The sequence below is a fragment of the Mustela erminea genome, chromosome 8 (assembly GCF_009829155.1).
Source record: "Mustela erminea isolate mMusErm1 chromosome 8, mMusErm1.Pri, whole genome shotgun sequence".
Classification (NCBI taxonomy): Eukaryota; Metazoa; Chordata; class Mammalia; order Carnivora; family Mustelidae; genus Mustela; species Mustela erminea.
Genome location: NC_045621.1, coordinates 25,230,060 through 25,244,824, shown reverse-complemented (window position 1 = coordinate 25,244,824; position 14,765 = coordinate 25,230,060). Strand labels below are relative to the sequence as shown.

At 36.0% G+C, this 14,765-nt stretch overlaps 1 protein-coding gene across 1 annotated transcript in view; it reads left to right on the top strand.

Moving 5' to 3' along the window:
• Window positions 1-14,765, top strand: part of ABCA12 (ATP binding cassette subfamily A member 12) — a 283,550-nt gene that overhangs the window by 205,542 nt on the left and 63,243 nt on the right. Inside the window, exons 14-21 of the mRNA XM_032354711.1 lie at window positions 3,187-3,443; window positions 3,542-3,654; window positions 4,860-4,984; window positions 6,861-7,034; window positions 9,616-9,780; window positions 10,094-10,304; window positions 11,662-11,801; window positions 13,554-13,673. Of these exons, the coding sequence (XP_032210602.1) occupies window positions 3,187-3,443; window positions 3,542-3,654; window positions 4,860-4,984; window positions 6,861-7,034; window positions 9,616-9,780; window positions 10,094-10,304; window positions 11,662-11,801; window positions 13,554-13,673 (1,305 nt within the window). The remainder of the gene's footprint in view (window positions 1-3,186; window positions 3,444-3,541; window positions 3,655-4,859; window positions 4,985-6,860; window positions 7,035-9,615; window positions 9,781-10,093; window positions 10,305-11,661; window positions 11,802-13,553; window positions 13,674-14,765) is intronic.

Below are 14,765 nucleotides of genomic sequence, written 5' to 3'. Positions count from 1 at the left end.
AGTCCTAACATTGAACTTCTCCTGAGCTTTTATGTTTTCTCCTTTGTTCATTGTAAGAAGGAAGGCTTCCTGATTGGGGAACTGCACATAAAGTGGATATTCCCCAGATTGTGCAGAAATATGGGTAACACAATATTTTTATTGTAACACCTTTAAATTTTTAAATAAGTTCTTTTCCCCTGCATTTACTTGCCAAGAGCCCAGGAGCATTGCTGTTTTATCAGTTTTATACCTATGATATTTTGAGATTTTTTTTTTTTTGAGGTTGGGTGGGTGCAGAGGGAGAGATAGAAAGAGAATTTTAAGCAGGCTCCATTCCCAGCGTGAGCCCAATGCAGGGCTCAATCTCACAACCCTGAGATCATGACCAGAGCTGAATTCAAGAGTTGGACACCCAATCAACTGAGCCACCCAGGTGCACTGATATTTTGAGTTCTTATTTAAATGTAACTTAACGTTTCTGTTTCAGATGCATTCAGGGACCAGGGGCACTGGGGAATACAGTCACAGCTGGACATGGAGTTAGTTATGGGTCATTGTTCAAGTTTGACCTGAGCTTCTCTTCACTATGTGGACCAGGGTCATGATAAAGGAGAGAAGGACTCTACATGAGGTTTTGACAGACCCACAATCTGGATTTGACACATACTTTTGAAGAGAGAATTTTAATTCTTTGAATTTATGATTATTAATGATCCATGAAGCTTCTAAAAATTTAATGCCTGCATTGCTTTTAGAGGAAAGTAATAAATAATGACAAATACTGAATGACTATCGGGTTGCTCCTTGATGCCCCACAATGTATTCCACATGGACCCTGAATTAACCCTTATTTCAGAGAACCAATTCTACTTCAGTAGCATGGCTACACTTCCAATTTCTCCTTCAATAATTTTTATGTTATCAAGCAAGGATTATACTGTATGGACTTTTACTGGTTTCTTACACATGTATGTCAAACTTGCATTAAAAAATATATTTGGGTCAAAATATATACATACATAGGTATTTAGGTCTCTACTGAGTAAAAGTCTCATATTTACTATACCCTCAAAGCTTGATTAAAACAAATTTATTGGGCTACCAGTATTTATCCTTTTATGTATGAAATCACTAAAAGCCACTGGATGATGTGGCAGGAAGCCTTGGCTCCATTCATTAAAAATTTAATCATATCTAGTATTTGGAAAATCAAAGGAAGGAATAGAATGGCAAACACGGAGTTACAGCTGATAAAACAATGGGACCTGTAATGGAAGTTTTCTCACAGCAGAGACTAGTGAGTAGAATTTTAATATGCATGAGGCTATTTTAGGTAGTTCAAAGCCAGAAGTCAATTAGAATATTAAATACAGTAAAAAATAGACCAATGATATTTACTGTCTAAGATGATCAGTGTTTAATTGCTCCTGCCTCCATGTAGTTACTATAAATCTTTCATCTAAGACACATAATTGTGCCTTTCCCATTTGATATATGGAAAGAAACATCCCTAAACATTTGCTTGGATCATAAAATATTTCATTTCCATTGAAATGCAACTTCTGATTGAAATTGAGTTGCAATGAATGACACATGCATTTGCTTCCTTAAGTGTTGCTCCAAATTATTTGACCTTCCTCTCTCTTTCTTTCTCTGTCTCTCTTTTTTTTTTTTGAGAGACAAAGGAGGGGGAGGGGCAGAGAGAGAGAGAGAGAGAGAGAGAGAAAGTATCTTAAGCAGACTCGACACTCAGCATGGAGCCCAATGTGGGGCTTCATCTCATGACCCTGAGATCATGACGTGAGCTGAAATCAAGAGTTAAATGCTTAGCTGACTGAGCTCAGGTGCCCCAAATTATTTGACTTCTTAAAAGGAATAGCTCCAGGGTAGCTTCTAAGCACAGCAGAACTTTTAAGTACTTCCAGAGAACAAAGGCACCCGGTTTTCCTCAGTAGATAAGAGGGTAGAAGATAATGTCCAAAACATTGCTGACACTTCTGAAAATCCAAGTTTATTCCCATCCATATTTTAAACACAATCTTATTAAAATGTACTCTTATTAAATGCAGTGATTCACATGCTGCATTTTTCAAAAGGCTTTTTTCTTGTCAATGATTTTTTTTAATTGTGGTAAAATACATGCAACATAAAATTTACCGCCTGAAGCATTTTTAACTGTACAGTTTAGGCTTGTTAAATACATCCAATCTCCAGAACTGTCTTAATCTGGCAAAACTGAATACCTGTACCCGTTACCATGATGCCCATTCCTCTCTGCCCCTAGCCCCTGGCAGCCACAGTTCTACTTCCTGTCGCTGTGAATTTGACTACTCTACAGTCCTCATTTAAGTGAAATCATCCAGTGTATTTGTCTTTTTGTGACTGGCTTATTTCACACAGCACAAGGTCCTCAAGGTTCATCCATGTTGTAGCATGTAGCTGTTACTAAGGCTGAGTAATATCCCATTGTGTATCTGTATACTACATTGGGTTTAGTTCATCTGTCAGTGGACACTTGGGCTGCTTCTGCCTCTTGGTTAGTGTGAACAATGTTGCTGTGGACCTGGGTACACAAATACTTGTTTGAAACCCAGCTTTCAGTACTTCGGGGTATGTACACAGAAGTGGGATTGCTAAATCATATGATGATTCTGTTTTTATTTCTGAAGAATCTCCATACTGTTTTCCACAGTGGCCACATCATTTTCCATCCAGCAGTGCACAAGGGTTCCAATTCCTCCACATCCTTCCCAACATTTGTTTTTTTTTTCTTTCTTTTTTACTTAACAGTAGCCATCTTAATGTGTACAAGGAAGGAAGACTTTATTTTGCCAAACCCACTTTTCTGTCTGCCTTTCCACATGATTTAAAACCTAAACAAAAATATAAATTAGTTGAAGTATTTGTGATTTAAATGAGATAAAACTAAACCACCTCTTTTTTAACCATTGAGTCTACAAGATCTGAGTCCAGTTGGGAAATACAGGTTTAATAGGTCCAAGAGTTTTATAAAATTCTAAAGAAAGCAGTAAACTCAAATGACAGGATATAATGCTTTGCAATAAAACTTGCCAAATGCCAACAAATTAAACACAAATGAACAATTTTTTTAAAGTAAATCAATTTTGGTTACTTATTATCAATTACCAAATATTTATAATAATGTAACTAATATATTTCCTGCTCCTTCCCCATTCTGGAAAGCTGTCTCAGCTTCGAAACTTGACCGAACTTCTTTGCGAAGCTGAAACTTTCCGTCCAATAGAGAGAATGTGCCAGCTCTCTGACGTGAACTTTGGGAACCTATGTGAAGAAAGTGCGTTTCATGTGCAGCTCCTCGAAGCAGCAGAACTTGGCACCGAAATAGCAACCAACTTACTGTACCATGACAATATTATATCTAAAAAACTGAGGGATTTGCTTACTGGGGAGCCAAGCAAAATGAATTTAAATATGGATTGGTAAGTATCTTCATTGCCTGTTTCCTTGGTGAAACCCCTTCTCAGATAATTATGGATATCCTTAGTGTAGTTTCTTCTCCTCTTCTGCTTTGTTCCAGGTTTCTAGAACAGGCACTGCAAATGAATTACCTGGAAAATATCACACAGTTAATGCCGGCCATAGAAGCCATGCTGCATGTCAATAACAGCGCAGACCCATCTGAAAAACCAGGTGCTTCCCCATTCATATTTTTAAGTGCTGTCTTTTAAGAATGCATGTGATTTTCATGGTGCAGTTTAAGAAAGGCTTTTCTGAAGTTCCTAACCAAACCTACTTTGTATCTGCCCTTACACATGAGAAGTCCAAAGCTTTCAAATATGGTTACTTGTCTAAAATAAACACACAGAAAGCCAGCAGTGGATGAAATAGGGAAATTTGATTTCACAGCAAAAAGATCTTTGAAATTTTAACTAGTTAGACCATTCACCTTTTATTTCTCTGATATATTAAAGCGCATTAGCTAGGATGGAATTTATTTATTTCATGAAAATAATCTGATTTAAAAAATAAAAAAGATGCACTGCCGTCTATAGAAATCTCAATTCAGAACCTATTAGTATTCTGAGCATGAGGCCCCATGCAATACGTTTCTTCTTTGCATAATACCTCAATACTGAAAAGAAAGGCATTCAGAATTTTGGACAACAGGCAGCCACAAAAATTTGAAAGGCAGTAAGTCCAAAAATAGGGTATATTTGCATGAGGGATACTTCATGAAGAAGTCAAAAGATATTTGCAGAATGAAGATTATAATCTGCTTAAGTCAAAATATCATTTGTTATGAGTGACCCAGATATGAAAAAATTATAATCAGTGTCCTAAAAAAGTTTGAAGTTAAACACATTCTATATAAAAGTGAGGTAAGGACTATTAAAAAGTCCTTTACAAACTGTAAACTGGACAAAATTAAGGAAAAGTGCTATGCAGCATTAATGTTGCAGATTTAGCAAACCTTGTCCTAAGTTGACAGTATTATATGATCTGAGGTTGGAAAACATTTTGAATTTGTGTGATTTTTTTAAATCAAATGGAAGGATATATATTTAGTGTATTATGTGATCAAAGTCTGGGAAGAAACCATCTATAGATTTTTTTTAATCAACCTTGTGTTGGAGACATCTAAGGAAAATTTATAACCCAGGACAATCTGTTACCTTGGGCCAATGATACCATAATTGGAACTAGTCTAAATCAGATAGAAACAGATCCTAAAGATGCAGAGTTCGCCAAAACTGAGAGACCTTTGCTCCTGACCCAAGACATGTATGTTGAGTGTATGTTTTAGTCTAGAAGGTTCCTCTAATGTTAGTACAACAAGTTAAAAAGAATTCCATTGCAACCACCACGTGTTTTCTTTCTTTTTTATTTTCTTGCAGGTCAGTTAATAGAAATGTTTAAGAATGTTGAAGAGCTGAAGGAAGAGCTGAGGAGAACGACAGGCATGTCCAACAGAAGTATCGATAGTCTGCTGGCCGTCCCTATCCCTGATAACAGAGCTGAGGTGGGATAAAATACATTTGTACTTAGAGCCAGATCTTAAAAGTTTAAATCATGTGTAATATTTGTTGAGCATCTACCAGTTAAACACTGAGAAGTTGCTCGCAGATCTGGTGCATTTTGCTTGCAAATGATAAAATTAGAGGCTCAGTTTCTAGTGGGGTTAGAAGAAAAATCCTGAAGTAAGACAAGTTATCACTGTTTATTTCCTTTCCTTCTAGTTTTCCTTCTCCTTCATTTCCGCTCCTTTGTGCTCTCCTTTTCCTTACCTCTCCATGGTTTTCTTAAATAAGTAGTGCCTCAATGATCTGTATAGCATGACCACAGTCACGTTTTCTGTTATGATCAAAGTCAGATTTCAGTAATCTAATTGGGAGAAAAAGAAAAGAAAACAGGCCACTTATAATTTGTTGGAATGAATGCTCAGTTTTGCTTTTTTAAAAGTCCCAAGACAAGACATAGTATGTAAAATAGATAGGATCCAGGGAACCCTGGGCAAGTTTGTGGATATAGTGAACATGTTTGGGTGTGAAAATTAATAATGTCATTTCCTTAGGATGATAATAGGGTTTTTCCACTTGAAATGTCTCTTCTTTTATCCCTTTCCCAAGTCCATTGTCTGAAAATGTCATAGAAATTTTCCAGAAGAACTGCAGAGTTTAAGGCCTCATCCATTCAAAACTTACGTGTGACAGAGTGTGTCAGTTCTAAGCACAGCCCAGATATTCTCCAATATCGGATAAAGTTTTTTGAAAGCCTTGAAGACTGCCTTAGGGAAATATTTAGGTTTACTTGTGTCCTATTCATTGGTTCCCTCTTACAAAACTAAAAGTACTTTGCCTTCCCTTTTTTTCCTCTTGCTCTAGCAAATAGTAGTTATTGACCTTTTCCCTTTGATCTCACCTTTTATTTATTTTATCCTAAGATCTAATTTCAGTAATTAAGTGTTTGGCTTCTGAAGAGCAGGTTCATTTTAGTAAATAAAAATACATAAATGGGGAGTGTACATTCTTACTGTTTTCAAAAGGAAAGAGAGAAAAGTTTCAACAGTCTTGAATTTCCTAAACATTTCTCTCTATTTCAACTCAATGGCAATAGAGACTTCTTAACTTCTCATATACATACCTCACTTTTCACACAGCATCACTGTCCAGGATGGTTGGTTGATATTATTACATAATCCTTGGCTTTTTATTCTTTGCCCTTTATCTCTCAATAGAGATACCTAGAGTTTCTTGTGTAAGATTATAACTTAAAAAAAAAAGATTATGACTTCAAATGATTTTAAAAACAAAATGTAATTTAAATACACTAAATAAAATTTTAAAGGGAAAATGAGTCTTAAATGAATATTTTCCCCAGACTTAACTCCAGATCACTTCATTCTTGGTACTATCACTTACCCAGATGTTTGGAAGAAATCTCAGAATTATCAAAGACACTTCTTCGTGTCTTTTCCTCCATCTTGTTTCTTAAGCTTTCCAGTGAACTCTGGGCTCTCTACAGTTTTATTGATAGTGATTAGTGCTTTATTTTTGTTTTAAAGATTTATTTATTTATTGGAGAGAGAGAGAGAGATCACACAGTGGGGGGTGGGGGAGAGAGAGAATCTCAAGCAGACTCCCACAGAGCACAGAGCCCAACTTAGGGCTTGATCTCATGAACCTGAGATTGTGACCTGAGCTGAAGCCAAGAGTCAGACACTTAATTCACTGAGTCACCCAGCCACCCTGTGATGAGTGCTTTAAATCAGGGGGAAGAATTGACTTGGAGCATAATTTATCACATTTTTAAATGAAGCCTAAGAATAAAGCAAAGCTTTTCTCTTGAGAGCTCTCAAAAGATTCACACTAAAATATTTTTCTTCCTCCAACTTGCAGATTATTTCTCGTGTGTTCTGGTTGCATTCTTGTGATGCCAATATGACCTATCCCAAAATGGAGGATGTGATGATGGAATTCTGTAGCCTGCCTCTTCCAGAAAGATCCCAGAAATCTTACCTCATTGGACTCACCCTTCTGCACTACTTGGACATTTACAACTTCACATACAAGGCAAGTTCCTGTTGCTGAAGTACTTCATATTAACATTTTAGTATAAAAACATTTGATTACACGAGTATGCTCCCTGATACTATAACGAATAAGATCCATTTATACAGCCTTTGGAATTACAGCTTTATTTAGAGCTAAATAGGACCTTAGTGATCATATACTGGAAATTTGTATATTTTATAGATGAAGAAATTAATATTACTGCCTTATTAGCTCTCAGTTTGTGTATCCAAGCCCACATAATTAAATTTAATATATATTATACTAAAGTATGAAATACAGATGTGTGTGTGTGAGTGTTTTTTTTATAGTGAACAAGAATTAATTTGATAGGATAATAAAGATTAGAACAAAGTTTATTGTTTGCTTTTTGGGTTTTTTTTTTTTTTTTTGTAAATGAAAGTAGGGAGTATTTTTGGTGTTAAAAATCTGTGTGTGTGTGTTTTCCACCAATTTAGAAAGAGGCTACTGTTACTTCTGCAGTACAACAAAATAAATGGGTCATTATTAGAGCTTAGAAAAGTCAGGAATGACTTCATCCTACAATAAGTCATGCTTCGTAAGTACTTGTGTAATACAGAACAAATGAAAAATACATGCTTAGAAGAATCAGACACCTATTTCACCTATATCTGTACTTGATCAAAAATATTTACATGTTATTGCAAACACTGGGAAAAAAAAACATTTCCCCTTTAAAGTAAGAAGAACCAGAAGCAACATAGCTGACTTTTGTTGTTACAGCAAAGGGGGTGAAAATTTTTAGGACTAGTTATCAATAATCCTGTTCTGGATCATCATTTTCTCACACCTCTATTTCTGCAGTGGCCTCTTAATTGGCCTTCCTGCCTCCACACCACCAGCCTGCCCCACCATCCCTAAGCAGCCAGAGTGATCCTCCTAAAGCTTAAGTCACATTATGCCAACCCTGTGCTCAGTACCTTCCAGTGGCTCCCCAGTCTGTTCAAATATATGCCCCAGATCCTACAGAAACCCCATGATCTGCAAAGCCCCTCCCATCCCTAAAATTCTCTTTCCTACTTGGTGACTCCTTGGGCACAGGTGCTCCATGGAACCAGCCAATATCTCAAATGCCAAGAATGGTGCCAGGCCCAAAGAGGCACTCAGCAAATACCCATTAACTAGACAACTGGTTATTTTACATAAACTATAAACTAAAATGCATATGAAGTGAAATTACTAGTTTTGCTTACCTTAAGGATTAAAATGTTAATCCTTATTTTATAATGACTCTGCAGAGTAGGTATCAAACCAAATAATTTTTGTTGAGTTTAGTAACTAAATACATGCACTTGACAAGCAGAAGACCATTCTACTTCTTTTAGGTATTGCAAAGAAAAATAATGAAAAATTTCTTGTCACGAGTCAGTTTATTTCCCATCAGTGTGGAAATGCCCAGAATTTTGGCAGAACTGGAAGAAAAATTGAAATGTTACTGTAATTTAGAAAAAGTACAACTGAAATTAGTAGCTGTGCTACTGAGGTAGCTGCATCTCCGTGGTGTCTCTCTGGGTGTGTCTTGTGCTCATAATGGTATTTAGATCTTCTATTAGACCAAGGCTCCTTGACTGGAGGGATGGTATCTCTTAGTGTACCACCGTATACCCATCCCCTCATCCATGCTGGGGATATAGCAGGCGCTCAATTAACATTTGGTGATTAAATGAATGAGAGGATGAAATAACTTGAAAATTTTAAAATATTTCCAGTGTATCTTCATGCAGCAGAAAAGCATTGTGGGATTATGACTAAATTTGATGAGTCACATGAGCTTTTTGAAAGAGCTTTTCTGATTTTAAGGATCATATTTTATGATTTCTGAGCAATAGTATATCCATGAAGAGTTACATAATTGATATTTGCCCTTCTGACTTTTAGAATCATTTATTTTTGACAGCTTTATTGAGGTATAATTTATATACCACAATCACTTATTCAAAGTGACCAATTCAGTATTCTTTAAGTGAATGTATGGAGTTGTGCGACTATTCCCACAATCTAATTTTCAAACATTTCCTTCAACCCCAGAGAAAAACTTGTGTCTGTATGCAGCTATTTCTTACTCACCTCTAGCCCATGTGGTCCCTGATCTATTTTCCATCTCCAGAGACTTGCCTTTTTTAAACATTTTATATACTCTAAATCATACAATACATGGTCTTTGTTTGGCTTTTTTAACTCAGTATAATGTTTTTTAATTTCATGCATTTTGCAACGTGTGCCAGTGTTTCCTATCTTTTTATTGCTAAAGAATATTCTAGTTAAATGATGTACATTTCGTTTGTCCTTTCATTTGGATTGTTTCCACTTTGCCGGCTATTGGGAATGATGCTGCCATGGGCCTTCACATACAAATCCTGGTGTGGACATATGTTTTCATTTCACTTGGATTAATACTTAGGAATGTAATTGCTAGGTTGCATGCCAAACTTATGTTTAAGTATTTAATAAACTTCAACAATTTTTCCCAAAGTAACTATCTTTTAAGATTCTTACCAACAGTGTATATGGGTTCCAGTGCCTCCACATACATCATTTATTTTTATTCTGTTCCTATTAGGTGTTTTTCCCCAGGGAAGATCAAAAGCCAGTAGAAAAGATGATAGAACTCTTCATGAGGCTTAAAGAGATTCTCAATCAGATGGCTTCTGGCACACATCCACTGCTAGATAAAATGACATCCCTGAGACAAATGCATCTGCCCAGAAGTGTTCCATTAACACAGGTAAAAAAGTCACCCAGTAATGTGCTTATTGGGAAATTCCTCTTGTCACATTAACTTGTATTTGAGATTACTTGTAATCATTCAGCTACCAATATAGTACATTGGGAAAAAGCACCTGCAGGAAAACTCTTCTACTCTGGCAAAAATTTTGGCCACTTAAGTCAGTGAAGTTCAGCATTCTGCATTTATATTTGGGATACATGTTTTAAAGGAATTATGGAAGCTATAAGCATTACCAGGTTTTCTTCTGTATTGTTCTCGGCAGCATTTATAGCTTTCTGATGTTAATATATTGTGGATTTTTATCTCATAGGCAATGTACAGAAGCAAGCGGATGAACACACCCCAAGGATCATTTAGCACCATCTCCCAAGCATTGTGTTCCCAAGGGATTACCACTGAATATTTAACTGCCTTGCTGCCCTCTTCTCAAAGGCGAAAAGGCAACCACACCAAGGACTTTTTGACTTACAAATTAAGCAAAGAACAGATTGCTTCCAAATATGGAATTCCCACACATACCAGTGAGTAAACGTCAAAATCAGCATAGTAACATCATCTTCCTGACAACACTGTCTGCTCTAGCTCAGCCTTTTATGATCAGTGAAGTATTAGTTTTCCCCAACACTTCTACACACATCAAACATGTTTGCGTATTAACCGAGTCCCGTTTCTCGGCAAGCGTAAAAGGTGTGTCTCTCCATCTTACTAAGGGGAAATGAGGCACAAACAGACTAACTGGCCACAGTCACCCAACCTGAAGGTATTCGAGCAGTGAGCTGAACTCGGTGGTCTGTTGCAAAGTCTAGCCTCTTAACCACAACATTCAGCATTTGTCAGCCACAACTTCATCATTGTTGCCAGTACATAATACAAAAACATGCTTTAAATCTGCTTAGAGGGACGCCTGGGTGGCTCAGTTGGTTAAGCTACTGCCTTCGGCTCAGGTCGTGATCGTAGGGTCCTGGGATCGAGTCCCACATCAGGCACCTTGCTCAGCGGGGAGCCTGCTTCTCTCTCTCCCTCTGCCTGCCGCTCTGCCTGCTTGTGTTTCTCCCCACCTCCTCTCACAAATAAATAAATAAATAAAATATTTAGAAAATTAAAAAATAAATCTGCTTAGATCAATATTTTTCTTAACTTTCAAGAATTACAAAGTTGTATCACACATGGAAAAGTTCTGAATGCAGCCAAACTCTAAAGGTTTCATGGCACATCAACCCCACAATGCTTGGGATGGAAAATTCCATCAACTGGGCTTTTCCATATAATATACAGATGTTTATTTTTTAAAAGATTTTATTTATTTATTTTGCGAGAGAGAGATTGAGAAAGCAAGTGGGAGGAGGGGCAGAGGGAGAAGTAAACGCCCTGCAGAGAAGGGAGCTACATGACATAGGTCTAGCCGAAGGCAGTTGCTTAACCAACTGAGCCATCCTGGCGCCCACATATGGATGTTTAATATAGCAATTGGATTGACGCATTTATTCATCTTTTTATTCATTCAGCATTCATGGACCAACTCTTAGTATCTGGTACTAGTATCCTAGTAGCAGATTTTTGAATATGTTCTTAAATTAAGCCCTGGTGAGGTGGATCCGTTGGAAGATATCCTGGAATGTGATTTTCAGCCTTTTTATCTTGGCAAAATGCCATGTCTTATTGTAGGCTTGTTTTCTGAGTTAAACTTTCACACCTAAAAAAAAATAGTTGTTACTGCACTTTCTTACTTTGATACCAGAGGCCTCACAACTGTTAATGGTAAGGGAAGTATAAGGCATGTATCTTTGGGTGTGATAACAATAATCTGTGTCAATTTACAATAAGGAAATAGATTTTAGATACACATACTAAATGGTTTTATTCACTTTTCCCTTCTAGCACCATTTTGCTTCTCCCTTTATAAAGACATCATTAATATGCCTGCTGGACCTGTGATTTGGGCTTTCTTGAAACCTATGTTGTTGGGAAAAATTTTGTATGCACCATATACCCCCATCACAAAGGCAATAATGGAAAAGGTTTGACCATTATAACTCAAAGTTTCTGTTTAGAGTACTAAGATGATTTTTAAAGTAATCAACTTCCAAATTTACTGTGACTGAGCTTTGTTTATATCTTACCTACTATTACCCTTAGCTTTCTGAAACTCTTAATTCTCAAACTCTGCCCTGTATATGTGTAAACAATGTAGATTGGTTGGTAGCCCTTTGAAGAGGCATGAACTGTGCTGACCCTTGAGAATGAGGTTAGTTGAAGCAAGACTTCAGATTTTTCAGCTTATCTCCAATGGCAGAAAATTTTTCTACAACTGGTGTCTAATTTCCAGAGTGTGTAAAAATAATAGCACTAGTAAAAATAATATTAGAGCATTTTATAACGAGTTTGAACAAAACAGTCGCTAGATTATAAATTATTGACTTCATATCAGGTTGTACAATTCAACTTGTTATATTTACATAAGAGATAGATGTTGTAAAAGATATTATTAATAGTAACTACTTACCATCTAACTGAACCATAATTACATTTCTCTCCAACTTTTAAAGTTAGCTTTAATGACTTGAATTATAAGCCTACTTTTAAAATGATAGAGTGAAAGTAAAAAAAAAAAAAAGAAAGAAATCTCTGCTTTACCCTTACTTGGTCATTAGACCATAATCTAGGTGAATATAACATTATTTTAGGTCTATATAAAAATGGACATGAGTTCCTCACTGGTTTCTGTTGTTTGTATTTTAATATCTTACTTACTTTATTGGCTATACTTTATAATTTTTGCATAAATTAAGTCATCACCTGCTTATTCCCGGAGTTCAGTCATTTTTTGTCTTTCCTCTTTGTTTGGTTCTCTTTTCCTCTCCTCTTGATCTTACTCTTCCTTTTATGTAGCTTTAACTTTTAGCATTTAGAGATGTGTTTTTCTATAATTTATGCACGTTTCTCTAACTCTTTATAAGTTATTATGCTATACATACATTCATATGCAGTTTTTTGTCATTTTTGCATAATTAAATGAAGTTACATTATAATGTTTTTCTACATATTACTTTACTCACACAATACCTTGTGGGAATTTTTCCAACTCCATTGGTATAGTTTAATTCATTCTTTTTGAAAATTGCAGACTTATTCATACCATAGAATTTACTGACCCAGTCTTCAATTGGTGGGCATTCATTTTGTTTCCAGTGTTTCCTTTTTATTTTTGTGCTAATGTAAATAATGTGACAACAAATACTCTCATGCATATTATTTATACAGTGGTATTTTATTACAGTGAGATGATTGTTCAGGATTGAGGGATCGAGGAATAATGTATTTTATTTAATGACTGTTGTCCGATTGCTTTCCAAATGAGGGTATAACACACCCATTTCTACCAGCAGTTTATGGAAGCATGCTTCTCATATCCTTGAACTCGATGTTTCTATAGTAGTAAAGTTAAGTGTATCATTGGAAAAAAATGAATAACTTCTGGGAACTCTAGAAAGTATGACTTCATCTTGACTGTAAATTCATTGTGGACAGTGAAGCAAACCCTACATTTTCCAGAATTTTTAAAAGTGATCTCTTGACCTGATGAAAAGCTGCCATTTAAAAACTTCTGACCATGTGGGAAATTTCTGACACTATTTTTTTTTTTTTTTAACTAGCTCCACCTTTTAGAAGTGTTTCTTAAAGCTATATAACAAAACAACTTTAAGATAGCTTCTGCTATATAGAAAAAAACAATAATGGACCAGATCTATTTTTGTTTCTTTGTCTTTTAGTCTAATAAGACTCTGAGGGAACTGGCAGAACTAAGGGAAAAGTCTCAAGAATGGATGGATAACTCGCCCCTTTTCATGAATTCTTTCCACCTATTAAACCAGACGATTCCTGTGCTCCAGGTAGGAAATGGCTCTTTCTCTTCTGTTGGAGTTACAGTCCTTCGAGAATTTAATCACCTTCATCACGGGAATGGGCAGATAGTAACTCAGAATCCATATTAAATAGATGAAATTTCCTTTCCTCCAGAGAAAGAGTCTGAGACAGGGCAACAGATGTGTCGCTCCCATTCAGGATCATCTCCTCTCCCGCGGTCCGTCCTCTCTCTGTAGTTCAGAGATAGCCTTTTTACAGGTTGAACTTGAGGCATAAATAGTGACTTAGTTCTTATTTTCCAAAACTAAAGTGCAGTAAAAACTACTTAAAAGACCCTTATTTTATTTGTTCCTCCACTTTAAATTATTTTTTGCTATCTTGACAGAACCAGAGTTCCTGAAGAACATTAAGTTCAGGGAGTTCTTTGGTTGAAACATAAGACACTCTAGGTTAAAGATTTGACAGTGCAACCCAAATACAATGTACACTGGTTAAAACATATAATTGGCAATTCTTGCAAAAGATGTGGAGTTTTCTGAAGATGATGAAAATAATGTGGAGAAATGGTCCAGTCACAAACAGAGCTGTTAACAAGTAACGATGGAGGAGGAAAGTCAGATCTGTTACCAGCGAGAGAAGAGAAAACTGGAAGGAAGGCAAGCGACACAGGAACTTCAAGAGAGGGTGGCTTGCACAGCAAAGTACTGAGAGACCCAAGGAAAATTGATAGAGAGCTAAAATATATTTGCCTCCCTCCCCATAAAGGCCTTTTTATAATCATATTCAAGAAGCTAAACATAGAATAAAGGATTTGTAGCACAGAACTTTGTCAGAGAAGTTACGCCCCAAAGATACTATGTTCAGTCTTTGTTTTGACTAACAATTTGTGGATAGTTACAATTATAATCTGGCTTTTGTTACATATAATACATGAATTATAAAAAATACTATCTGAAACAAATAATTAATATAAAAAAGTAAACTTTCATCAAACATCTTTCCCACAATTTACTGTTAAATTTGGCTCTAAGTATATTCATTTTAAGTGGCCTTTTTTTTGTATGAATCTGTAATGAAGACAGTGACGAAGTAGTACTTTATTGACATACATATTTCCT